This window comes from Falco biarmicus, chromosome 4 (assembly GCF_023638135.1).
Source record: "Falco biarmicus isolate bFalBia1 chromosome 4, bFalBia1.pri, whole genome shotgun sequence".
In the NCBI taxonomy this organism is placed as follows: domain Eukaryota; kingdom Metazoa; phylum Chordata; class Aves; order Falconiformes; family Falconidae; genus Falco; species Falco biarmicus.
The window spans coordinates 107,316,724-107,341,715 of NC_079291.1; the positions used below are offsets into that span (position 1 = coordinate 107,316,724).

At 44.0% G+C, this 24,992-nt stretch overlaps 1 protein-coding gene across 8 annotated transcripts in view; it reads left to right on the forward strand.

Annotated features, from left to right (window-relative positions):
* Positions 1–262: 262 nt before the first annotated feature.
* The window catches only part of BICD2 (BICD cargo adaptor 2), a 96,345-nt gene continuing 71,615 nt past the window's right edge, over positions 263–24,992 (forward strand). For 6 of the 8 annotated variants that reach the window (XR_008821348.1, XM_056335476.1, XM_056335478.1 and 3 more), the window contains exon 1: positions 263–758. Coding sequence is in view for 7 of the 8 variants with exons in the window: in XM_056335476.1 (XP_056191451.1) it covers positions 519–758 (240 nt within the window). In the remaining variant the exon portion in view is untranslated. The remainder of the gene's footprint in view (positions 759–24,992) is intronic. The other 2 variants (XM_056335483.1, XM_056335480.1) reach the window with 2 other exon arrangements.

The window sequence follows — 24,992 nt, forward strand, 5'->3', positions numbered from 1 at the left end:
AGCACGGGCAGCCGCCGCCAGGGCCGCACACCCGCCGCGGCCGCGTTACGGCGCCTTTTTGACGCCGCGGCCGCGAGCCGTGGTGCGCTCCGCCCCCGCCCTCCCCGGCGGCCGCGCCCGCCGCCGCTCTGCGGGCAGGGCCAGGGGCGCCCGGCAGGGGCCGCTCTCGCCGCCGCCGCCCCTCGCGGTGCATGCTGGGAGTCGTGGTCCGGCAGGCGGCGCGCCCCGCGGGGCGGCGGCGGGCGCGAACTACCGCCCCCAGCGTGCGGCGCGGCGCCGGGCCGGCCGTTCCTTTTGAATGATTTCACTGCGGTCGGCGCTCGGGGCGAGTTTCGCAGCGGCGGCGGCGCGGCGTGAGGGGCAGCGCGGCGGAGGGCGGCGGGCGTCTCGTCCGTTGATGTCAGCCCGGGCGGGCCGCGCCATGGCTGCCCGCGGGCCGCGGCGCTCCTAGGGGCGGCAGACGGGCTGCGCGTTCGCCCTTTCACCCGCTCGCCTCGCCGGCCGCCCCCGCCGCCGACATGTCGTTGGCCATGGAGGAGGAGGAGTACTCCAGGCTGGTGATGGAGTCGGAGCCCGAGTGGCTGCGGAGTGAGATCAAGCGGCTGTTCCAGGAGCTGGGCGAGACCACCCGGGAGAAGATCCAGGCGGCGGAGTACGGGCTGGCCGTGCTGGAGGAGAAGCAGCAGCTGAAGCAGCAGTACGAGGAGCTGGAGCTGGAGTACGAGACCATCCGCACCGAGATGGAGCAGCTGAAGGAGGTGAGGCGGCGGAGGGGCCAGGCCGCAGGTGCCCGCCCTGCGGGGCGGCCCACGCCCGGCCCCAGCGGGTGGTGGGGCGGCGGGCGGCTCGGGGAGGGCGGCGCCGGGGCCGCGGGCCGTGCCGGGGGCTCGGCTGAGGGGCGCCGGGGCCACCGTGGGGCTGCCGGAGCGGCCGGGCCCGCCGTCCCCCGCGCCGTCCCGGCAGAATTTGGAGGAGGGCGAGCAGGCCTCGGCGTTGCTGCGGGCTGCGCGGCTAAACCTTGCCTTCTCTTAAATGACAGGAGGCCATCGCCTTTCAGGTCGGGGTGTGCGAGTTAAAAAAAAAAAAAGAAAAAAAAAAAAAAAGGAAGCTTTTCTGCTTCTGACCCCTCTCCTGCGCCAGGGGGATGCGGGAGGGAAGCGGGTAAATGCTTTTCTCTCGCTTCCCGACCCGTTGTGCCTCCGGCTGCGGCAGCCGGCCGGCCCCGGGGCTGCAGCCGGGCGAGGAGCCCCCCGGGCGCTGGGGAGCGGGGAGCGCGGAGCGGGGCTCGCTGCGGCCGCGGCCCCTCCGGCGGCTGCACACGCCTGCGCTCCTTTGGGGCAGAAACCTTGCGTTGATGTTCGTAGCTTCCGTGATGCTGGCCGCCGCGAAAACAATACAGTGGGGTTTAGTTCGTATAGCTTTGTTTTGGTGCAGTTCCCTGTTGTTGGAGTCTTGTGGGGGTTTTTTGTTTGTTGGGTTTTTTGAGGAAACTTCAGATCTACTCTGTGCTGCAGAGTGAGGTCTGTCAGAAGAAGTGCTGTTATCTTAGGTCAGCTGGCGCATATGTTTTCGTCGAGCAAGGTCTTGTCCAGGCCTAGAACATGGGAAAAGCGCTGCCTCGGGATGAACCCGTGCACAGGGTGGCACCGACTCGCCGGAATCGGTAGAGCCGTGGTTAGCTGTCCTGAGAGCACAGCTGGGCCCCTGCCAGCGTGTGCATAGCATGTCCCATGGGAACTCGTTTGTCTGCTTGTACCCTTGGTTATTTTGGTGAGTGTTGCCGTGCAGGCAAACCCAGTGCTGCTTTTTCAACTGATTTAGGCCTTGTATTGATTGCAAAAGCCTAGGAGGTGTATATATGTAGATTTATTTGACCAGTGCAAACCAAGTCCGATGGGTCTTTGGTTTAGCTCATTCAGTTGGAAAAGGAGTTGGAAGTAACGTCAAAATAGCTCTTTCAAAGGGAAAGTAAGTACTTGTAAATGTACTGGTACAAATTCACAGATTCAGCTGAATGTCCTGCATCCCTTGTGTCTTTTGGTCTTGTAAATAAAGCTTTACTCTGCTTTTATTATGTTAAACAAGAATAAGGAAAAGAGGTTAATTAGTTTGAGTTACATGGCTATAAACTTGTTAACTAAATGTGCAAGCTGAGCTGATGTACCGCTATAACTAAAGACACTTGAGGCCAACAAAGTTAAAGCAGCATACAGCCGCAGAGATGCTATGTGAAAGTCAAGGGTAGAGGCAGTCTTGAAAAGAAGATGAGAGTGATAGGGTTGTGCTAAAGGGAAAGAAAAGTCAGTAAACCTGTTTGATAGAGTGGGGGGGAAACATGGCATCAGGAGGTGAAGGGACTCCCCCAGCCTCATTCAGCAAGCCAGCGCCAGACCCACGAATGGAAGTCACATTGCCTCAGTCCACAGGTAGTGCTTTAGTTGCTGTGCTGTGTACACTTGGGCATTACCTGTTTTGGCTTTCAGGTGGAAAAAGGCTTCGAGACAGCTTCTCACTCTTTTAGGGCTGCAACGCTTCAGAAGCTTGTAAAAGAGATTAAAAAAAAAAAAAAAAAGGAAAATGGCAGAATCAGCAGTGATTCACTCTTTTTTGCTCTTAATATGCTGAAGGATTTGCTTTGTGTGTGCATGTCCCATTGTAATTAAGTCAAAACCTGGGAGGCAAACAATTCTGGGAACAGCCTGAGGACTCTGCTGGTTAGCCTACACAGGGAAAAAGCATTGCTCCTCTAGCCTTCTTGTGATGCTGGGGAGGAATGTGGTCTGCATTAGACATTGTAAACTCCTCCTTTGAGAGCATAATTCATGCATCTGCTAAAGGTTTATCTCCTTTGGTGTTTTATGTAACTGCTTGCTTTTCCCAGGCACAGCTAGAGGAGCGTTGCGTACAAGACTTGCCACATGTCAAGCTGCTAACTAAAGGAATTCTACTGTGGGTTACCTGAGGTTGCTCTTTTAGGTTGCAAAGGCAGGGGCCGATGGTGGCATGTCTGACTAGAACGTGGGTGCTTTCCGGCTTCTTAGCTGTGACTTCATGCAGCCTTTTAAAATACAGCACTTCTGGTCTCTATAGATCTTTTTTCTTCTTCTCCATTGGAGACCTCAGTAATACAAGGCCATGTTATGCTAAGAGCTGTGCAGGCACACAGCAGAGTTCCCAGTCCTGCTGGGTGTTGTAAATTTGGATATACTTTCATTTGTTTAATGTTATGAAGCACCCCGTGTCATGGCCCTGTTCATACTGTAGGTAAATGAGCTCTGAGCGTGGGAACTTTGTAATACTAATTTGTTGAAAGTACAGGCTTTTCTGCTATAGTTATCAGATCTTCCATAGATTTCTGGCCAGATTCTCCTACCTTTCCCCAATGCGTGATTGTAGCAGAATGTCATAGCCGTCACCTCCACGGTTTTATCCTCAGAGCTGTACCCCGTTTTGTAAAGATGTCTGTGTACACCCAGTATTTGCAATTCAAGTCCTCCTGGTGAAGCTGGGGAGCTGTCCTTTCCTCCTTGCACTGAGGCTCCACCCCAATCCCTCTTTAGTCGGGGTCCCTGATAAACTGTCAGCTCTTCCCAGAGTTTGTCCTTGTACTTGCTTGCATACTGATTTGATCTCATGAATTTTATGGTAATTTGTGCTGCATTATTTCTATAATTTTCAGTTGAGACTACTAAATTTAAATACAGACTGTCTCCCCAGGTAAACTTATTGGTTATCTTGAGTCTTTCCTTTGCTTTTGTAAAAGGGAATTGATTTCAAACTTTTATGAAACATTATAGATAAATAATACAGTTTTCACTGGTTCAGAGAAATAAGATAGTGGCTTTCTTGTAGTGGAATACTGCATCACATTGTATACATATAATTTTACCATTGTTTTTTCCTCTGTAGGAGATGAAGTAGTAAAGAGTTGTTTCTGTAGGCTGTGTTCAACTAATAAGTCATCCTGTGAGCCTTTGTGATGATGCTAACTGTATAAATTATAGGGCTACCTACCTGCCTGAGCCAGGATTTCTGTGGTTCTGAGGAAGATGGGCAGGATCAGCTCTTTGCGTGCTTCAGCTCATGAAAGTGTTTGGGGCTTTGGTTACTGGTGCTTGTGGTGATTTGTAGGGGAATGTGATGTGGAATGTTAGTTTGGAAGAGGGGTTATCTGCTGCACTCAGTACTTCCCAGTTGCTTTTGAGTTGTCAGTTATTTATTAGTTATGAAAGTGGCTGCTGTTCAAAGCTCCTTTCTGATTAGGTGCTTGTGTTGTACTGGTGGTGGTAGACTTGTGTTGAAATCCCTCTGAAAACATGGGCATTATATTATGAATTATTTATTTCTGTATAATGTAAAAGTATGCAAGTAGACTGTGGCTGTCCTTAAAACCTAAAAGCATGTGTCAGTACATCACAGTTAATGTGATCTGTATGGTTGTATATGGTTTTTAATGGAGAGGGGGTAGGGGGGAAGCTTAGGAGTGGCAGTGATCTGTACATGACCCTTCATTTCTTTGTAGCGTGGCGGTGACTCTTATTTCTGGTTTTTGCCTTTGAGGATTGCGTATTGACTACATGCCATGACATAAATTCTCTGTAGAGGATTCCTGGGTAGGCTTGGAAACTGTCTTTGAAAGAAACATTCAAATAACACTTTGCTGCTTCATTTTCCATTAAGCCGAAGTGGGGTGTACTGTGTGACTGAGGTGGTACATCCTGGACTGTTTATTTGAATGTACTGCTCCGGTAGAGTGTATACTGTCTGTGATCACTGATGGAAGTTTTGCTTTACTTAATTCACTTACATGTGTAACAGTTAATTGGAGACATGATACTTCATCAAGACTGGCTTTTAATGCTTTAACTGTGCACCTTCAAAAGTTGGAGGAGAAATCATTCCTTTTCCCCTATGCCTTATATGATGTTATATACCTTATAGACAGACATACAAGCTGGTTACTAAGTAGCAGTGATGTTCTGCACTGGATTTTTCTACTTTCAAACCATTTTACCAATAGTGCTGCTGGACTACTGTGCTCATTTTGTGTGTAGGAACATAAGGGCAAAGAGGTAAGAAATGGTTGGCCTAACAAGCCCGTGGCAGACTGGGATTAAATCCTCTGTGCTCGTAATTCAGTGCTGGATTGACCAGATCTTTCCATTTAATCACGGTAAACAATGATGCTCAGTAGTAATACCTCTAAGGCCTCAGGTACACCTCTGCAGCCTCCTCCTAACAAATATTCAGGTATAATATTGATTCCTGCTGAAAGGGAATGACATTTGAGATTTCCTTTATTTTGTGCACTAAACCCTTTGGTTTTACCAGCATTGCAAGGTTAGAGGTAATATTTTTTTTAAATAGACCAACTTAGGTCAAATTTAATTCTGGATATACATATGTAAATCTAGAATGAGAAAAGTACAGCTATAAATTGATGTTGGGGAACTGATACCAGTTTTGCATGTACTAATGGAAATTAGTTATACTTTTGTGATCCTGCCTTGTGGATTCTACTCCAACGCTTGCCACACTTGAAATGTAGGAGTGAACAGAGTTACTGTCTCTGGAATCTGTGGATGGGATAAGCAAAATATTCCCGTGTAAACTAAGCCACTTGTATTTTGATAAATCATAGTTGGTTTACATTAAGAATAGAGCCACCTGTAATTTTAATCTCCTATCTGCATCGGTATAGGCACTTAGTACTGTGTTTTGGAAAAGCTACTTTTCTTACGTATCCTTATTTTGGAAAAAACAAAGCATGAAAAGTTAAACATTCCAGTTTTTCCTGCTGTACTAGAAATAGTAATCTGTAAGGCTTCATGTTGCTAGCTTAGTTTTCTTTCCAGTGTTGCTTGAACTCCGTTTCTTAAAAATCAGAAATGGTAATATTCTTAAAGCCATGATTTCAGATTATTTTCTTGTGAAATTGCTGAATTTTCTTTTTGGGCTTTTTCTGATATGCCTTATGTAATAAAACATCCATAAATGTTTGTGTGAATAGTAAGGACTTTTGAGTGGAATTAAATTATTAACACCCCCCCTGCCACGTTTCCAGAGTAGTGTGTTTCCCTAAGATGCTGTAGTCTCATTGAGAGCTGTGTTTTGTGTGTTTTGGTGAAAGGTGATGTTTTATTTTTGTTTTGTGATGCTTGTCCGTGCCTCGGCCCAGAATGAGGGCAGTCCCTGACCCTTCAGCAAACATTAGATAATTTATTTTTAATTTTCTACATTAGATTAAACCCAAGGTTTTGGCAGCAGTAGTGCCATTTACTATGCATTTTTCCCCTGAAGTGTGGCAGTGCTGGCTGTTTGCTGTCCTGCTGGAGGGGATACAGTGAACTATACTGTGGAACTGAGCCAATTTTTTTTTTTTTTTTTTTTTGTTGTTGTTGTTAACAGATTTCTTCCTGTTTTTGAATTAAGTCATTTCCCTGATTTGGGTCACAGGTTTGCTGCACGTGGTTGTGCAGGTACTGCCTCACCAAAAGCATGTTACAGCAGCAGCAGCAAATAAGTGATGAGAGGAGCATCTTAAGCTAGTCACGCTGCTGAGCTCGATGGTGAAATTGCTGCCTGAACAGCACAAACCATCGCCTGCACAGCGTGCGTGAGTCCATCTTGTCTGACTGCTGGGAACTGGCAGTCTTGGGGATGCTGCAGTGGCAACAGCATTGTCATGCTGGTTGGTTATATCCCAACAGGGGTCTGTACTGGGATGTAGTGTCCTGCAACGCTGAGGAGCTGTTCCTGTTTGAGACTTAGAACCTTCAGCGTTCAGTCCTGGATTGAGGGCACTTGAGGGCTGAGGCTCTGCATGTAGGATGGAGAGAGCATGGCGATAGGGTCAGCAGCAGGGGACAAGCAGTCCCGACAGGAGAAACACCAGATCAACTACTGCAGGCTGGCAGCCTCTCTCTGCAGATGCTGCAGGGGAACATTTCTTCAAAGTGATACTGCTGAGGGCGTGAGCAAACCTGGAGGGCTTCTGATGGGCACCCCTGTGTGGGTGATGGCTGTGTATTCCTACATCTCTGGCCAAAGTTTGTGCAGCCGGTGATGTGGCAGATGTCCTGCCTGGAAACTGAAAGTCTCAAACCTACAGTCATCAATGGTGTATCACATGAAGGTTTTTGTGCAGCTCTGCTGTGATGATACCTGCCATTTACTCATTTCAAGTCATAATTCTTGCTTGCCATTTCAGCATCTGCTGAAACAAACTTGCTAGTTTCAGGGGTGTTAATACCCAATTTATCCCTTTGAATTTAGGACCATTTTTCTTCTAATCTGAAAGAAAATTCTAATGATTTGGAAAATTGCCTGGTTTCCTTAGGAGGGGGGCTAGTGGGTGGGAATAACAGTGCTCAGATCTGTGCACTGTGCTGGAGTTAATGGATTCACCATTTCCTTTTTTGCTCTACTGTATGTGAGGTTGTGACTAATCTGTAGCAGCGTGGGGCCATAAGATGACTTCCAGAGGGTGATGCATCCTCCAGGCATTCATTTGCTTTCTTTCTCTGCTTTTGGCAGACTGCAGAGAATTGTTTGTTCAGATCTGGTAACCCAGCAACAGAGGAATATAACGGTGGGTTTGAAATATGATCTACAAAACCTTAGCAGAGGGAAGTGACATAAATAAACTTTGCCATTCAAATGAATGCAGAAGCCTCTGTTTTGGAGAATAGCTCAAGTTTTAAGTGTAATAACTGCAGAACTGGGACTTTTCTTATTTTCCCCTTCCTCCAGCTCTTCTTTTCACCTCCTGCTTTCCTTCCCATCTTCTCTTCCCAGCTGTTTTCCTTATTCTGGCTGAAATACATACCAAGCAGTGGAGCCTGCCTCTACATCCCCATGCGTGTCAGGCTTGCCCTGCAGACAGGCATCACTACAGAGTGGGTAGATGGGGACCCACCTGAAGGGTCTGCTAAAAGCTGTGGTCTGTCTTCAAACAGATGGGTTTGCCACCAGAGCTCTGGAGAGGCAGGAACTCACGTAGTGTCTAGAGAGTCCTTTACACAGAAAACTGCATGGCTCTGGGGTCCGTGTGCCTGGACATGGGCCTAACTGGGAATGTTTGGCCCAAAGGGAAGGGATATGGTTTCTCTGCGGTCCTGTGGCCATATTCGGCACTGGGGTTGGGGAGCAGCCATGCCGTATTAGGACCTCCACGGTTCTCGTAGGAAGAGTGGTATGTCTGGTGGTGTACAGCACTCTGCCCAGCCTCTCAATATGCTGCAGTCCTTTGTTCCCTTAAATCTTTTGTTTTCACCCCTTAATTGCTGCCAGCACACAGTCTGGATCTTAGCAAGCTTATGGACTGGTGCTGAGCACTATGCTGTAGGCAACGAGGCAGTATTATGGTAAATAAATTAGGAAGATTCTCCAGGTGTCCTGTCTATCAGTGCTGAACAGAACTGGCCATGTAGTTTAGCTCTGGCTCCAAGGTGGAGAAGTGTGTTGGCCTAATGGGTGAATCAATTTACTGCCCCGTTGTTGCTACAAACTAAAAAGACGTTTGAGCTGCCATCTAATGTGTCAAAACCAAGCAAGTTTCATTACTTCCTATGCATACAGAGTTGGTTACATCTGATTTTAGTCTGTTTCCAAGGTCAGAATCCTTTTTGTTTTCAAATGACCAGTGAATGATGTTTATTTGGAACTTACTGTGGTGCGTGAACAGATGACTTTAAAGTAGAAGGGATTTTCTTGCAGTCCCTGCACACAAGGCTGTGTGTGTTTTGGGGGAGGTATTTGGTTGTCATGCCCAGCGTGGCTGAATATCATGACAAGTCTGTAGCCCAGCCCAGCCCTCTAGCTCTTGTAGAGCTCAGCAGTGGGTGCCCTGCCAGTAGCTGTGAATGAAACTTTTCAACACTACGTTAGGAAGGAAACATATACAGACTGACTGAAAATGTATTCTAATTATTTTGTGGTTTTCTCTGATGTCATTTGGAGGGGGCATTTGGCCTTTGAAATGGGAATCTGTAGGATGAATGTGACTGTCCCCAAGAGGTGATGAGCAGAAAAAAGCAGTGTCACGGAACATGTGCCCCCAGTTTTGGTACATACTAGCAAAAGAAGAAAGAATGTTTTTTCCAAAATATACCTCCCTAAATAAATGTTGATCTAAATAAAATTAGCTGAAATCATTCAGCAGTGGTCCTGATTTAAACTTTTTTTCTGGCACTGTTTAATCCAGTAGCTTTCTGCAACTTGTATCTATGTGAATAAAGGCTCCAGTCTGACTCTCATCTTAGTTCACTGTGTTCAACAGCTGTGCAAGCAGTTCCACTCGACTGCTTTTTAGTGATGCTTTCATAAAGTGTTTTAACCAAGAAGTAGTATAAATAAAATATTCTCAGCTTTAATCTCTCAGCTAATAATTTTTCACATAAATACTTTCTCTAGAAGTGAGGGGCAGGGATTGATCTATTCATTTCCAGCTCAAATTTTCTTCTATTGCTTTAAATTTTGCATAAAACTATGTAACAACCGTATCATCTGTAACAGTGAGGCTTGACCTATAGCAAGAGGTGTCATTTCTCCCTTCATCAAATACCTCTTCTTCCACGTGGTTCTTTTTTTCCTCAAACTTCTGTGGCTTCGGTGTCTGACACTTCTCATTGCAAAAGTCTATTTTACACATTTCGTAATGGTTTTCATTCTGTCACTCAGCAGTACTGGGATATTCCCAGGCGTCTTACAGTTGTGGTAGGCAGAGGGTTTTAAAGAAGAATTTGCATTTCGAATACAGCAACATATTTAGTGTGATGAAACGTATAAGAAAATGCAAACCTTTGTGCACCCTCTGAAATGCTAGTACCCTTAAGAAGGCTTTGTCCTGGCTTTGTCCTCTAGAAAAATAGGCTGATTTTCTTTTCTCCCAATTAATAATGGAACGATAAGCTTTGTGATCTTAAATAAATCCAACTGCTCTAGCTTTTGTCGGCCAGCTTTCTGGTCTTTCATAACAATGTGGATGGTTGTTTTTAAATCCGAATGGGTGGTTGGTTTTTGAAATGAATGAGATCCTGGCATATAAAAATCCGTCTTGCGTGTACGTAACAAGTAAGCCTAATGTGAAAGTGGCATCTTTAGCATACTGTATAGCTACACAAAATCTGCATTTAAATAGTGTAAATGAGTTAACTTCAAGTGTATGAAAACCAGAACATTTTGTTAAGTTGGAAAATCCCCTTGCTATGGCAGGTTTATTAGGCATTGCTTGTATTTGTGGAGGCCTTTTTCTTCTGGGTGGGTAGGAGAAGATAGGTACAGTAGATTACAGTTTTAAGTATTACAGTGGGCTTATTTTTACTCTTGCCTCACAATTTCTTTCCTTGTGTATCTTTAATAAGAATTTTACTTTAAATCCAAACTTCTCTGATTTTTGTGTCATTGGTTTTGGCAAACATTTCTGAATTTTTCTGTCTCCTTGTATTAGGATATAATGGCCTTTTCCTCCTGGCATTTTTGTGATCAAAACCATTTCAGGTGGGCAGGAAGGCACTTACCTGTCCCTTCATGGCAACTGCAAAGGCTGCAGAGAGCTGACAAGGGCAGAACTGTAATTTCCTTTTTCTAATTAGTAAGATCACTCTAACATCTGATTATTCAGTTGTGACAAGATCCTCTGGGACTTCAGTGGGAACAGAGACCAGTCCAGTATGACTTTGTTGCATAGGTGAGTTATGACAGTCTTGCCAGATAAGCTAATTAAAGTGAGTGGGACTTAAGAAAACATTAAGGCCTCTTTTCTGCTATGTGCTGGGCTCGCACGGGATGTGCCAAGATCTGTGCCCGCCCTTGTGCGGCAAATCTGTTCCGGAGAGACAAATGTGAGAAAGCTGCCCCTCTAGTCTCAAACACAGTTTTTCATAGACAAAATTTTGGCTTTGTGCACTGCCTATGTTTTGGCAGTGTTGCCAGTCTTATATGCCAAGATACCAGGAATTGTGCCTTAAGAAAATGATAGGTGTAATGTTTGTGGTTTTTTTTTTTTTTTTTTTAAGCGAGCATAGAAGGAGGAATTGAGAGTTAGGTTAACATGTTTCTTTTGTGCAGCCGCAGAGGCTAGAAACTCTGAACTGCCCTTGCGTTTTCCCCTCCTCTCCCAAAGAGGACCAATTCCATGACTCCAGTAGTTGCATTTTAAATGGCAAAATAATTTAAGACTCTGATCCTCATGAGATGGTTTTGTATTTGCACATCTGAAGTGTTAATTGAGCATCTAACCTTGTACAGATGTTTGTACTCCTAAGCCCCTAATATAAACAAATGCAATGCATACAGTCATCCCCTTAACTGTAGCTGCTCTGTGTTTAATGTGAGTTAAGGCTTGTGCCTTCAAAGGGCCTTTGTTACAGATTTTCTAAAACAGCAAAGTGTAGTCTCTATTGTGTTTTAATTACTTAAAAAATGGGAGATTTAATGGGAATGCAGACAGACCCTGCAACTTAATGTCCAGGACTGCAGTGACCTTTCTTCACCGACAACAGGAAAATCATGTGCTAGCATTTCCTTGGAGCTGTGCCTCAGTGTTTGGTTGGAAAGCAGGCACGCTGCAGCGTGGAAGTTCAGCAAGACACTCATAAGTACTTGGATTTTGATTTGCAGTTGCAGCACTGGATTTTTGTCTTGTTTTTCTCCCTCCTTTATTTTAAGTGGGTTGGGAATGTTTTATGGGCAGGAAATGGGAATGGCTGTTCTGTGAGCACAGCTCTTTTAAGTAAACTAGTGGAAGAGTGTTGAACTCTCTCCTTTCAGAAACAGCCAAAAAGCTCATGGAATTGGAATAGCTCATTTGCTTTTTGAAACAGCAAACTTAGCTTTTAAACTGTCCTCTTGCATCCTTAGTTTACAGCATCACAAGTTTCCTTGCTGTGTCAAGGAGGCTGTTAAAGATGTTTCCCTCATTAAATTAATAAGAAAGTAAATGGGAGGAAGAGGATTTTAGATTTTATGCTTTACTACTGGAGTTTAATCTTAAATTAACATTAATTCCTTCTTTAGTTCTGTTTAGGGTTTCTAATTCTTGTTGACCCTGTTGAGAAAGGGTCATGAAATTTCATGAAAATCATGAAATTCAAAAATGTGTTTTCAAGTAAAACTTAATGTACTTAAGCAATTCTTGATAGAACTCCCTTAAATACAGTTCATGAAATAGCGCTTTCTCTTACATTTACGCTACGGTACAGGGAATGAAATACTGAATGGATGGACTTGGCTAATGTAATATGACCTTGGTGAATTGCATTGAGAAATCTCTTTGGACGCCTCAGACCTTATTGTAAACACAGATTTCCCCCATGACACACAACTAACACAATGTAGATTTCTGTATCCCATTGGAAGTTAATAAAGCATGGATGTGTGTTGAGTATCTTGCAAGAAGAGGCAGTTACTTGGATTTTTATTCCTTACTTTCTGGGTGTACCTATGCACATCTGCAAATTCTAGCATTATGAGAAGACTGAAAAAGCTCAAGTCTTTCTTTTTTGCATACAATAGCTAAACACAAGAAGAGAAGGCCTTCAAGCTACTGTTCTTTTTAAGAATGTATTTTGAAAGATGTTTGTGACTGCTCACTTGTTTACATATATATAATGAAAGGATGTGTAAATCATTCTCTTGCGCAGATCTTGGCAGCTATCAGTTGAGTGGGGGGAAGTGGTAAGGAGAGCAAAAAAGAGATACAAGCTAGGGACTGAGCTTGTAACTTTAAATCCTTGTTTATGCTAAGCATTGTCAAAACATTCCTTATGACTGCCCAAGCACTGTGTTCAACTGAAACCTCCTTCCTGGAGCTTTGGTGGTGGAGGATGTTGCAGCCTTGTCTGACACCTTTCACTTTGTCACAAAATGTCCACATTTTTTTCCTTCCCCACCTCCCCCTTTAAAAGTTTTGAAAAGGATTTTGTGTCTGCTTTCCAGATAAACTTTCCTGGAGAGTTTCAGTGGGTCTGTGAAAGGATTTTTGAAGGCATCTTCCCCAAAAGTGAGTTGGGTAGTTGTAGAGCTGCCTCTCTTGTTTTCTGGCTTGTAGTCATTCCATTCTTGCCACTGCATGAAGGTTGGAACTTTTTGTTCGGATCCCTTCTGATTACAGTTGCTTTATTCAGTCTCCTAATATGTATCTTTTTGGTAATTCGGTTTGGTCTTGAAATTTCTTTGTGTTCAGAAGATAAGAGGTAATACATGGAGAAGACAAGAAATATTTTTTGTACTTTTTTTTTTCCCTTCAAAGGGCGCTGTTCCTTGTGCCTGTCCGCCTGTCCCTATATGTATTTTGCGCTCAAGAGCCACAGTCTTCATAGACTTGAAAAGGAATCTCTGAGGCTGGAGGTGATCTAAGCTGGACAGGTTGGACAGCTGGGTAGGTGGCAGGCAGGTCTGTCTGAGCTCCCCACTCCCCACAGGAATGAGGAGAAACTGCAGTGGCTTGATTCAGCAGACATCAGCCAACTCCAGCTTCCTTCCTGGCTTTGGTCCTGTGTTCCTCTCTAAGCCCACAGGGCTTTGGTTTTGTTTTGTTACTATTGCTGATTGTGAAATTGCTGCAGTTGGAGAGCAGAGTATTTTGCATAACCTTTATAAAGTTCTTCCTTTTTCTGTTCATGAAGAATTTTTACCAAAAGGTCTTCAAAAGTGAAGGCTTAGAGTAGCATAAAAAACATCAGGCGTTTTATTTGAAATTTAACTTTGCTAATCTCTTACAAGCCTGTCATCTTTCTTAAAATGTTAGCAGTTACCATGTGTAATTTGCTTTTGGTTGTGCATGTATGCCATTTTCTTTTCTTGCATGGGTGTATTTATGTATTAAACATTACGTGATAATTCATGTATTCACTATATTAATATTATAGCAATGCCAGGTGTACAAGTATATGCACAGTTGGCTTAAAAATAAAATTATAAGCTTTGGCCCCAGGCTACTTTATCTAAAGCATAGTCAGCAGGAATGAGGGTGTTCTGCCCTGGGACAAGTATGTCCAGTGACCATCTATAAATACTAGAAAATTTCAACTGAAAGTTTATTTTTGCAGGACAAGTAAGTTTGTCAGTGGTGGAGAGCTGATGGTGATTTCACGGCAGATTTGCGTATTAATAGCTTGGTGCTCGAGTCTTTTCTTGATCAGCTGGTAAGTGGGGTGAGCATGCTGGGTGCTATGACGAGCAGTGCAAGAGGGGGTATTCCACTGGGAAGCTGCCACAGCTAACTTAGCAATGTGAGACTACTTTCTGTGTGAGAACAAGTGAAGTTTGCTTCACAGTGGTTTCGGGCCAGGATAGATGGAAAGGGCTCAGGACGTGCTGGTTAAGAGCATCCACTGGTAGCACTGTGTGTGCATTAGGTTCCTCTGGTGTTTGGGTGCAGTTTGAGGGAATGTAACTGCCCGTTCTCACCTGCCGCTTGTCAGTGGCTTCATTGCAGCCACATTTGACTTGGACACAATTAGGCAAAATACAAGGCAGCTATTTCTGTAAGTTTCTTCTTTTAGGAGTAGTAAGTCCTTTTTTTTTTTACATGAGGGCAGCCTATGTTTTGTACAGAGTCCAATTCAAAAGCTATTTAAAGGTGGGCTGAAGCCAAAATACCCAATCTAATCCCTGGGAAATGAGACCCCTTGCACTTAATTGGCTAAATTAGAGCACTGTTTGGGGAGCAGGGGTGTTTTAAAACATCTGCCCCCCACCATCACCAGTTACAATGCAGTTTTGTTCTAAGATCCTTCGGTAATCATAGAAATATTTTAAGAGCACATTTGAGTCACTTGGAACAAATCTAGCTGTGGAGTTGTTCAGCTCTAGCCTCTAGTGTATTTGTGTTCCTGCAGAGAAGTCCATAAAAACTAAAGACTGAACCGTAGTACGTACATAAGTAACCACAAACAGTGTGTGCCATGCTTAACTTATTTTCTCATTTTCTGTTCTTTCCCTGTAATCTTTAGAGGCATTCAAAACCCTACTGGGCAATATCCTGAGTAACCTGCTGTAGGCTGGCTCTACTTTAAGCAGGGAAGTTGGACTAGATGATCTCCAGAGATCTTTTCCAGCCTCAACTATTCTGCGGTTCAGTTATTCTGCTGCTTATATATGTATGGTTTTTACATACTGTGCTTTGTAATATGCCCCTAGTTTGGCATACACTTACAACAGTTAAAAAGTTTGAACTAATTTTTGTGATCCACTCCCCCCCCCCCCCCCCCCCCCGCCCCACTCCCAGCTATATTTAGGCAGTGAATTCTTGCTGAAGGATTGAGTAGCTGAATCTAGATTTTAGCAAGTGGAGCATGTGAGTTATGTTAGTTGTTTGACTGGGTTTCAGGAGGACTGAAGGAATGCCGATTGCTGTGACACTTGCAGCGTTACCTCTTAGGAAAGGAATGCAGAGATGGGTTGTCTTTTCTCAGTGTCAAGCGTTTCACAAGCTTTATAGTTCTGCTGCTGCATTTAGGTTTTTGTGGTGATCCTACTAATCATGCTCACGTTCAGGAATTTTGAAGCCCTCCTTCACCTCTGCATATATTTGGCATGATTCTACGCTCTATCCTTGCAAACTGCTGTTTAACTTCTAGAGTGATGTGCATGGATTGTGGTCACCTTTAACTTCTGTGGTTTTTGGGGATGGGAAAAATCCTGTATTCCAGGATTAATTTTGACTCAAATGAGCCATTGACAATATGTTCCTGTCCTCCTGGGTCCCCAGTGGAGGTAGGCACATGGGGAACTGGAGGGAAACTGTACCTAGGATTGTCCGTGGCCAGTAGAGTCAGGCTTGAAGCATGGATGCTTGTGACTCCTCTCTTCTGAATTTTGGGAGGTTGTTAGGAAGGTGAGAGCCTCTGAGGGCTGGGATGTGGGCTTTGTGTGAGGGCTGCTGTGAAACAGGTAGAAACCAAACAACGGGAGTACAGTGAGAAATGTGGTGACAGAGAGCTGCTAATATTTGTAGGTACATCTGCACAGAACAAAAACTGTGGATTTACATTAGCTACTCCACTGGTTTGTAGCTGGTTGCTCTAATCTAACCAGTGTGGCCAAGTGCTCTAAATTATAAGTGAGTTATTGGGACTGAAGCAAATGGACCTTTTTAACATGACACAAAGCCTGTTAACATCAAAATTGGTCTGATGTTCCCTCTGACCTCCCCATTGTTAGGGTTTGTGGGGAGCATAGTATGGCATTCATTCCTTTCATGCTCCTCAGTGTGTCGGACTGCAGCTGGGGAACGTCTCTTGGAATTTAGCTCATCCGGGGAGGCATTTTCGGCTGGCAAAGCCCCTGTGAGGCATCTGTTAACTTTTAAGGTTCTTGGTTCTGGGAATTGTGGGAACCAGCCTCAAAGAGCGTTTATGCATTTATCGACCCTGTGGTCTACTGTGCCTGCTCTTGATCAGCGTGGTTGTGTATGCTCTTATTTTCACAACAGGCCTGTCCTGTACTTACAATAGGCCTGAAATAGCATTAAGGTTGACACTGTATTTCTATGTGTACTTGACAAGGAATGTATTTTCTCAGCTTATTATCGTTCTTCTCTGTGGCAAGGTCATCTCCATAGAAAGTGATTAATTTGATGAAAGTATTTCTTTTGCCTTGGGGTCCTCTATTTGCTGCCTGGTACCATGCTGTGTTAGTCATGTGTTGGCTTTGTCTTACAGCACATAATATTAGGCTTTGTATGAAGAATGTGGCCTTAATCTTCAGTGAGTACTGCTGTACAAGGGAACAGAGCCTCCACAAGATGTGGAGTTTATGCATATCTGAGTTTTGTTCCATTGCTTCTTGATTCAATGAGTCTCTAAAGCTAGGTTTTACTTATAAAAGATTGCTAGAACTATTCCTGATTGGTGCCTGTGTGCACGTGAATGCTCTCCAGTGCACAGGCTTGGATGGTTTGACTTTTCCTCTTGTGTTTTAAGATCAGACTTAATGCTGTGTTTGGAGCTGGTGTTGCAGCAGAGCATGGTTTACAGTGTTTTTCCATTGGACTTACAGATCTAGTGTCTTGAAATTCCAGGATTGTAGATAATGTGTATATTTCTATTTCTCTTTTCAGTTACGTTTGGGGAATTTGAGTAACGTGGGGGACAGGTAGAATTCCTTTTCCTCCATTTCTTTAGTTTTTCTTCAATGTTGAGGCTTTCATGTGCCTAAAAGCACTGTCTATAATGGAACAAGTCAGCTTATGCAAATTCTAGCTTTAAATGTGAAACGAGCTCTTGGAGAGACAGAATTCTTCATTGTAGTCTTAAAAAAATAAAACTGATCTGCTTCAATATGTCACTGAGTACAAGATGGGGCTCTCTGCTTCTCCCAGTTCTGTGTGGGGATCATGGTTTGGTTTTGAAGTAATAATGATTTAGACATTAGTCCTGTATAGATGTACCCAGTGTTTCGTTTGAGAACGAGCAGTAAGGGCAGCAGTGGCAGTGAATGCAAAAAAAGTGTAATAATATGCAAGAAAATGGTGGGGTGGGTAGCATGCTATTAAGCACACCCTTAAGAAGAGCCATGTGTTTGATTCTGAAAGGCTGAAGAACGTCGGTTTACTTCAGTCCTGACTTTGCTCTTTACTGCAGTCCCTTGCTTACTCTCCTAAATCTGGGAAAATGTACTTTTCATCAATTACCCATTTGTGACCAGAGTAGGACAAACATGGTTGGAGATGTGCTACAGCAACTCATGAAGCTGAACGCAGAGATGTAGCTTAATACACTGAGATGTTTACGGTGCCATGGAGTGCATCTGCTGTGTGGCTGCATTAAATACATATTGCATATTTGGGGTCTGGTTTCCTTCCAGGCCCACTGTCTACATGTAATGCATGTCTCTTAGCACGCTACATCTTAAATGCAGTTAGATACTTCCAGTGATCTGTTGGCAGTAACTTCAGCATCCATACAATTGCATCAGAGGATGCGGAATTGCTTCACATTTGGTCCTGGGGAGAGAGGCAGAGCGATTAACTTTTATCAGCATGCCAACAGCGTGATACTTTGCAGTGGTTTATTCAGTCAGATAATATTTTACAAGTACTCTGAATATATAACTGCAAAAATGTATCCCTCATTGAAAAACAAAACCAAGCTAATCCCACTACTGTTCATTCCTCTAAAGTATTTTCCAAGGCATTTTTGAGTGCGGTGCTGGGCTTACTTGGTGTTGAAGGGAATGTAAATGTTTGGGGAAGAATATCCTGGGCAAATGACGCAATTATTCAAGTTCTCAACCCACAGTACTTCAGACTAGTATGTGCTTACTTGCTGAAACTGAAGTTTGGTCATCCTTTTTCTCTTCTGTAGCTTCTGCCACAGCTGAAGGAAAGTCAGAGTAGTCTGCCTGCTTGTATGAAAACTAGACAAGAAGTCTTGTTCTTACACGCCAATACAACAGCACTGTTCCTTGTCCTGGCTAGGATGATTTCTCTATTCTATGTAATGACTTAGACTGAAATAATGTCTTGAATTGACTTGTGTTTCTGACAGCTGCTGTTTGGCTAGATTTGCTTAATGTGTGATATTTTTTTAGGGACTCTTCTGCAGCTCTGTTGGAGGCCTGGTTTTTGATCTTTACCTTGGGGGCCAGCGTGGAAGGCAAAAGTTAGTGTTAGGCTAGGAAGTTGGAAGCAGTTACTGCACAAAGGAGAGGAGGAGGCTTGGCTGCAAGGGCAGAGCAGTCAGTCATCTACAGGGTTTTGTCTCTTCTTCCCACTCCTACTTGTTTCCTTCCTGCCCTTGGTTTTGTTCCTCTTCCTTGGTTTCCTCGTGAACTGCACTATAGTTTCTGCTGTGCAGGTTCCCTTGATCTCCCTGCTGCTGTTACCCTGTGCCACTGTTTTGACTGTCTTACCCTTTCCTGTGGATGCATGCTCTTTGCCTCCTCTTTATAAGATCTACTTTCTCCCTTGACACTAGTAGTTCTCTGGCTCCTCGTCTCATCAGGCCTTTCTGGACGCTTCTCATTTCCAAGCTCCCAGCTTCCCGGCTGAAGAGCCTCTTTCTCCTCTCCCCGGTTGGTATGTTCCCGTGGCTCAGCCAGCTGGGCTAGTGGCATTATCTTTCAGGCCTGAGGCCATCAGAAATGCCAGGCGCTGCCAAGGATGGGTAAGAAGTGGAGGGGGGAGAGGATAACCTTGGCTTAAAGCCTTGTCTGTGCATAGAAATTACCACTTTGCATTGACCTTTTAAAAAGAAAGCTGGGTTGAGTTTAAGTGTGCAGTAGGCTCTGGGTTGTCCTATGCCAGCATAAGCTGGGATTATTCCGGTTTATTGTTTGAGCACAGGTGTAAGGCAGGTGCTACTGCTGCAGCAAAATCAGTTTGAACAGGAATTAAATTTCCCTGGACCCCATCTGGAAGAGCATTAGAATTGATCCAAATTGGATGACGTTTGTACTGGGCTCCTGAGTGGCTATGAGCTACTGGAGACTGGTTGGGATCTGGCAACTACACCTGAGGCATGTCGCGCATCTGCTCTGGCAGGGCTCTCGCTGCCCCAAAATGCAGCCAGTGCCTCTTGCCCTGTCACCAGGGAATGGCGGAGTGGTGTGGCAGGGGGTGCCTCTGCTGACCGGGCCAGGCTGATGCCAGTGGAAGAAATGGACATCTCCCCTCACACCCGATCTCTGCCAGAACCATCTGGGACCCCGAGCCGAGCCACTGCCCGTCCTGTTGCATTTCCCTCTGAGCCCTTCGCAGTGCTGCGGCTCCTCTGGGCCATGTGTTGTGGCAGCTCCTCTGCCCCTCAGCACAGGCTCCTCCTGGGCCGCATGCGGCTGAAGGAGGGCAGGTGCCTCTGCAGCTGCCATGCCACCGGCTGCTCCCGCTGCTCCTGCCCAGCCCCGGGGGTCCTTCTGGCCTGGGTGGCTGTCCTGGCCAGGCTGGTGGGCACAGCCCGGCGCGCTCTGCAGCTGGCCATGGAGCTGTCACTGGCCGGTTGGAAGCTTTGCAGGATAAAGGCTATTCATTGCTGCCAGTGTCTGCCAACTCCTATTGCAATTAAAGGGTAATCTTTTCTAAATGGTGCTAAATTAAGGCTAAATCCCTCCCTCATGCCACGTAAGAGGATGAATCCCTGGTTTTCTAAAAACAGCTTATTGTTTGGGCCACTGCCCAACGGACCTGTACAACAATGGTCTGGATAATTTGTCTGTTGAGAGGACTCAAACTTTTTGATCTGTCTGTCTGTGTAGATCCTACTCAGAAATCCCCTATGGGGGAATATGGAGAAGTCGAGGAGTTATTTACCACTTCCTTGGGTTGCGTTTGGTTTGAAACTTGGGAGAAGTTTCTGCTCGCTGAAGACCTTGTCCTGGCTGTGGTGACCGTGGGGAGCTGACTCTCCCAGTGACTGTGCGCTGGGGTCGTGCTGGAAGCCATCAGCTCATCAGCCACTGGCTGTGCACGACGTGTTACACTGAAGAAAACAGTCCTGGCAGCATGGCTTGGTTTGTTTGAATCAAGGCAACTGTGTGCATAAAAGCGTGGCTTAAATTAGTGTTCTGTAATGCAAGGCTACTGCTGCACAAAAATTGGTGAGGAGGGGGGTTAACTTTTGACCTCTCTTTTGGGATTGCTGATCTGGATTAATAAACATGATAGGCAACAGATTTCACTCTTGGGAAAAGGAGGGGAATGATGACTTCTGATCCCTTGTTAACACTAGGCTTTTATGACTTTTTTTTTTTTTTTATGTCTGTAGGGCAAGCTGCAATCAAAACGTTATTTGCTTAAAAACATGTGGATTTGTTTCTAAAAAGGAAATGCAACTGAATAGTAAGAAAGGAGGGGGCAAAAACGGGGACACAAATTGGTGCCCAACTCATCAGTGAATGTGCCATTGTAAAATGTATCCAGAAACTTGCATTTATTCCATGTTTTAACACATACTCTTTGAGGGGGATCACTCGGGAATTCCGGTGTGATGATTGTAGCGATAGAATCTGAAATCCTGTAGCATTAGAAGTATTATTATATAAATTCCTCTATTGTTATGTGGTTTGGTTTTTTTTCTTCTTCCTGTTCACTTATGACCAGGTATATAAAAATCTGTAATATTCCTACAAAGATCAGACCCGGTTTTTGGCTTTCTTAATATGTATACAGGCTCCAGGACTGGATGATACCCGAAACAGTCTGGTCTCGCCAAGGTGTAAGAGCTGGTGGTTCTTGCTAGGGTGCTGGCAGACGGGTTCAAATGCATAACCCCCTCAAGCAGGTGACCTTGTGCAGCTGAACCTTTATGGATGTGTTTGGATTAGATTTAACAGCAATGAAGCCTGCATTGTGTTCCTACTAAATGTGAGTTCAGAACTTGGGTCAAGATGTGTTTACTTGTTGAAAGGTGGGTTTTCAATTAGCAGCTACCGTCTGCAGCAAGTATTTAGAAAGCAGGCTGCTGCACCCACGTGAAGGGCCTCTGGCTGGAGACAGGACAGAAATCTTTAACAGACATCCCCTGTCTTGCAAAACAAAAACACAAGCAAAACTGAAGAGCTGGTGGAACAGCTGTGCTGATGAGAAGCGGCCTTTGAATTAGTTCTTGCAGCATTTAAAAAGTGAAGTTCCCTCACATGTCCAAAATCATAACCGAAGATTCCTCTGTGCATTTTTTTTCAAAGTTGATAATGACATTTGTTTCTTTTCAGTGGCTATGGAAGTCGGTGAGAGCACTGCTGAGGAATGTAAACATTCCTCCCTGCTTCCTGCTCCTCTGCTTTGCTGCAGTCCCCTGCCCTGCCGAAGTCAGGGGTGTGATGAACTTGTGAGCACAATAAAATAAAATTAGATCCATTCAGAGGAAGAAAAAAATCCTTCCTTTTTATTTCTAAACAATACCTTGCCATCATTTCATCAGTAATGCTTAAAAAGAGATAGCCTGAACTTAACCCTTTGTGGTCAGGATTTTACATTTACCATCATGGCTGAATTTACTGTCTGCCATGCAAACTGGAGTTCTGCACACCTTTACACAGTGGATGTACAATCATACTGGATCTGTGTAAGTAGCACTTCATACCTAACTTTATAGTGGGAAACAATTACCCACGGAGCAAGGCAGCAAAAATGAGATTCTCATCTCCTGAAATGATGAAACACATGTAATTATTTTTAAACTTGTCTGGAGGAGGGAGAAAAACAGTTCACTAGATGTACGTATGAAGTCTCATTCTTAGTTGGAAACTAATTCTTTAGTGCAATACTAGATATATTTATGTTTTGACTTAGCTATAAACAGGTGTATTCCACTAGCTATTTTAGGAGCTCTAAGTGTGATCTGCTTTCAAAGACTCCAAAATTCACAGACTTAATTTACTGCCTTTTATTTCTGAACGTCTGGAGCTTTGGAAGAAAGTAATGACATACGTTATTCAGGTTTCTTGTCTTTGATAATCTTGAACAGATTGCTGAAGCTTGATCCACTACTTCCCTTTGTAATGTTTTTTGCGATTTCTCATTGTGTATAAATCTCTCATGCTGTTTGAACATCTTTATTGCTTTTCATTGGATCTTCCGAGGCACTAATGTCATTTCAGGTTTCAGACATTGGCTTTGAACTCTCAAGACGGAGGTTTTCAAGACACTTCTAGAACTTGTAATGATGTAAATTTTGTTGATTCCTAATGGTAGTTAAACTGCTCTTTCTGTTTATTAAATGTCTGCTGAACAATTCTCTGAAGCGTTTAGTAATTCCATATTTTCTGTGTTGAGTCATGGAAGTCTTGATGCATCTGTTAGCAATGAAGATTTTTTTTTTTTAATGATTTCCTTTTCTGTTGAGGTGCTTTACAGTTCAGCCAATAATTTAAAAATCTACATACATTTTCTTTTCTTCATAGTCTTTTAATTAAAAAAAAAAAAAAAGCTTGGCATTACCAGAAATAATCAGGCTCTTGTCCTGTTATCATTCAGGCATGTATTTTAAAGAATTCTGGTCTCTCTTCAGTAGCCTCTGATTGTGTATAACTAATTTGCAGCCTGAAGACAGCTTTTTCTTGACTCTTTCCTGTCGCTTGCTTGCTGCTGCCTTGCTGGCAATGACAAACTACTGACTGTTGTGAGGATTTTTTTGTTTTCTCTTTCTTTCTTTCTTCCATTCTTCCTTTTTTTTCCTACGCCTGAGGACTGATTTTGTGTTTTGGTGTGGTTTTTTAAATGAAAATTCCTCTGAAATCTTTTTTGAAGTCAGGAATAGACCATGTTCACAGGCCAACTTTGGATTTCTCAGATTACTTGCAATTTGGAGAATTCAGAGTTTATCCTGATTTCAGACCCTGGGCCTTGGTGTGATAAGGTAGCTAGAAAAGGAGTCTCCTGCTGCACTTGCAAATGATGAGACTCATTTGCTTCGTCCCCTCTGGGCAAGTCTTAAATCTGTCCTGGTAGAACTGAGAAGCTGCTGTATGAAAAAATGTCTGTGTTTTAAACTGCTCTTTTTGGAGATCTTCAAACATAACAGGCTCTCAATTTTGTTAGAGCTGTAGCTGCTGTCAGAAGCATAGACCACACCTCACTTGTTATAGAAGTAGTTTACCATTCAGTTCTCTTCCCGTTCTTCCACAATCTGCTTGAACCGGACTCTAATTCTGGGCACCCACAAACGTAGATGTGGACATATAAATCCTTGCCTGTGTCTGTCCTTAAATCACATTCTCCTAGTTATCCACTTAGTAGTGGCAATGGAAGTGGCACTGTTTTGCTAGGAGTGGAAACTGCAATGTCCTCATTGCCAATCCCATGGCATGTTTGCCATAGGAGCCCGTAGGATGAAAGGTGTGCACTCTCTTACTATACAAAACAGATGTGTTACGCTATACAAAAAAGATGTGGACAGGCTGGAGAGGGTCCGGAGAAGGGCCGCAAAGATGATCAGAGGACTGGGAAGCCTGCCACATGAGGAAAGGCTGAGAACTGTGTTTATTCAGCCTTGAGAAGAGAAGGCTTAGGAGAGACCTTATCACCATGTTCCAGTATTTAAAAGGTAGCTACAAAGAACATGGAGACTCTGTTTTTAGGAGGAATCACATGGAAAAGACAAGAAGTAATGGGTGCAAGTGACTAGTTACTCCTGGGGATATTCCAATTGGATGCAAGAGGAAAATTTTTCACAATGAGAACAATCAGCCGTTAGAAAAATCTTCCCAGGGAAGTGGTGGATTTTCCAACATTGGACACATTAAGATTTAGCTGGACAGGGTGCTGGGCAGTCTTGTCTAGACTGCTTTTGCCAAGAAAGGTTGGACCAGATGATCCTTGAGGTGCCTTCCAACCTGGTATTCTACGATTACATATATGATCTGGCGTTTACTTGTGTGAGGGCAAAGCTGCAGTGTGTCTGGTGTGATCAGTGGGGTCACATCCACGTAAACAAACTGTGCTGAGTAAACTCTGAGAATCAGACTTTCAATGTGTGGATCATGCTGACTGGTCTGTCTCTTTTTTTCAAAATAATTAAAAGAAATTTGGAAAGCCATTGGGAAGATGTGTTTTTTTCCACTGACATCATTTAGTGTAAGGGGGAAGTATCTAAATTAACTAATTTTGCCATGCAACTCATGTAGACATTGTAACACTTATTTGGTGAAATTGGCCAATTTTGAGGAATGGGGTCTGTTTTTTCTCATCAGTTTTAATTACGGTGTTCAGTGCAGTTCAAGCAAAGGCCATTATTTCCAGCTGAAGTGGCAGAAGTCGCTTCTGTTATTTGCTGATTGTATTTACGGGACTGAACTTCAGGAAGACATGTCCTTCTTTGTAAATACGGGGAATAGAAGCTCTGAAAAACAGCTACCAAGAGTAATCACAGCTCTAGTGATCTTTGTGCTGGCATGCACTGTTTAATTCCTCTTGAAATCAAGACTGTGCAGTCTCTGTCATGGAATTTCTATGAGTGCGTTGATTTTAATTTACCTTCTCCTTTTTTCCTTGTTTCCATGCCAACTTGTCTGTCTCCTTTTTTTCTTGCTCATTTAACAGGGGCTTAAGA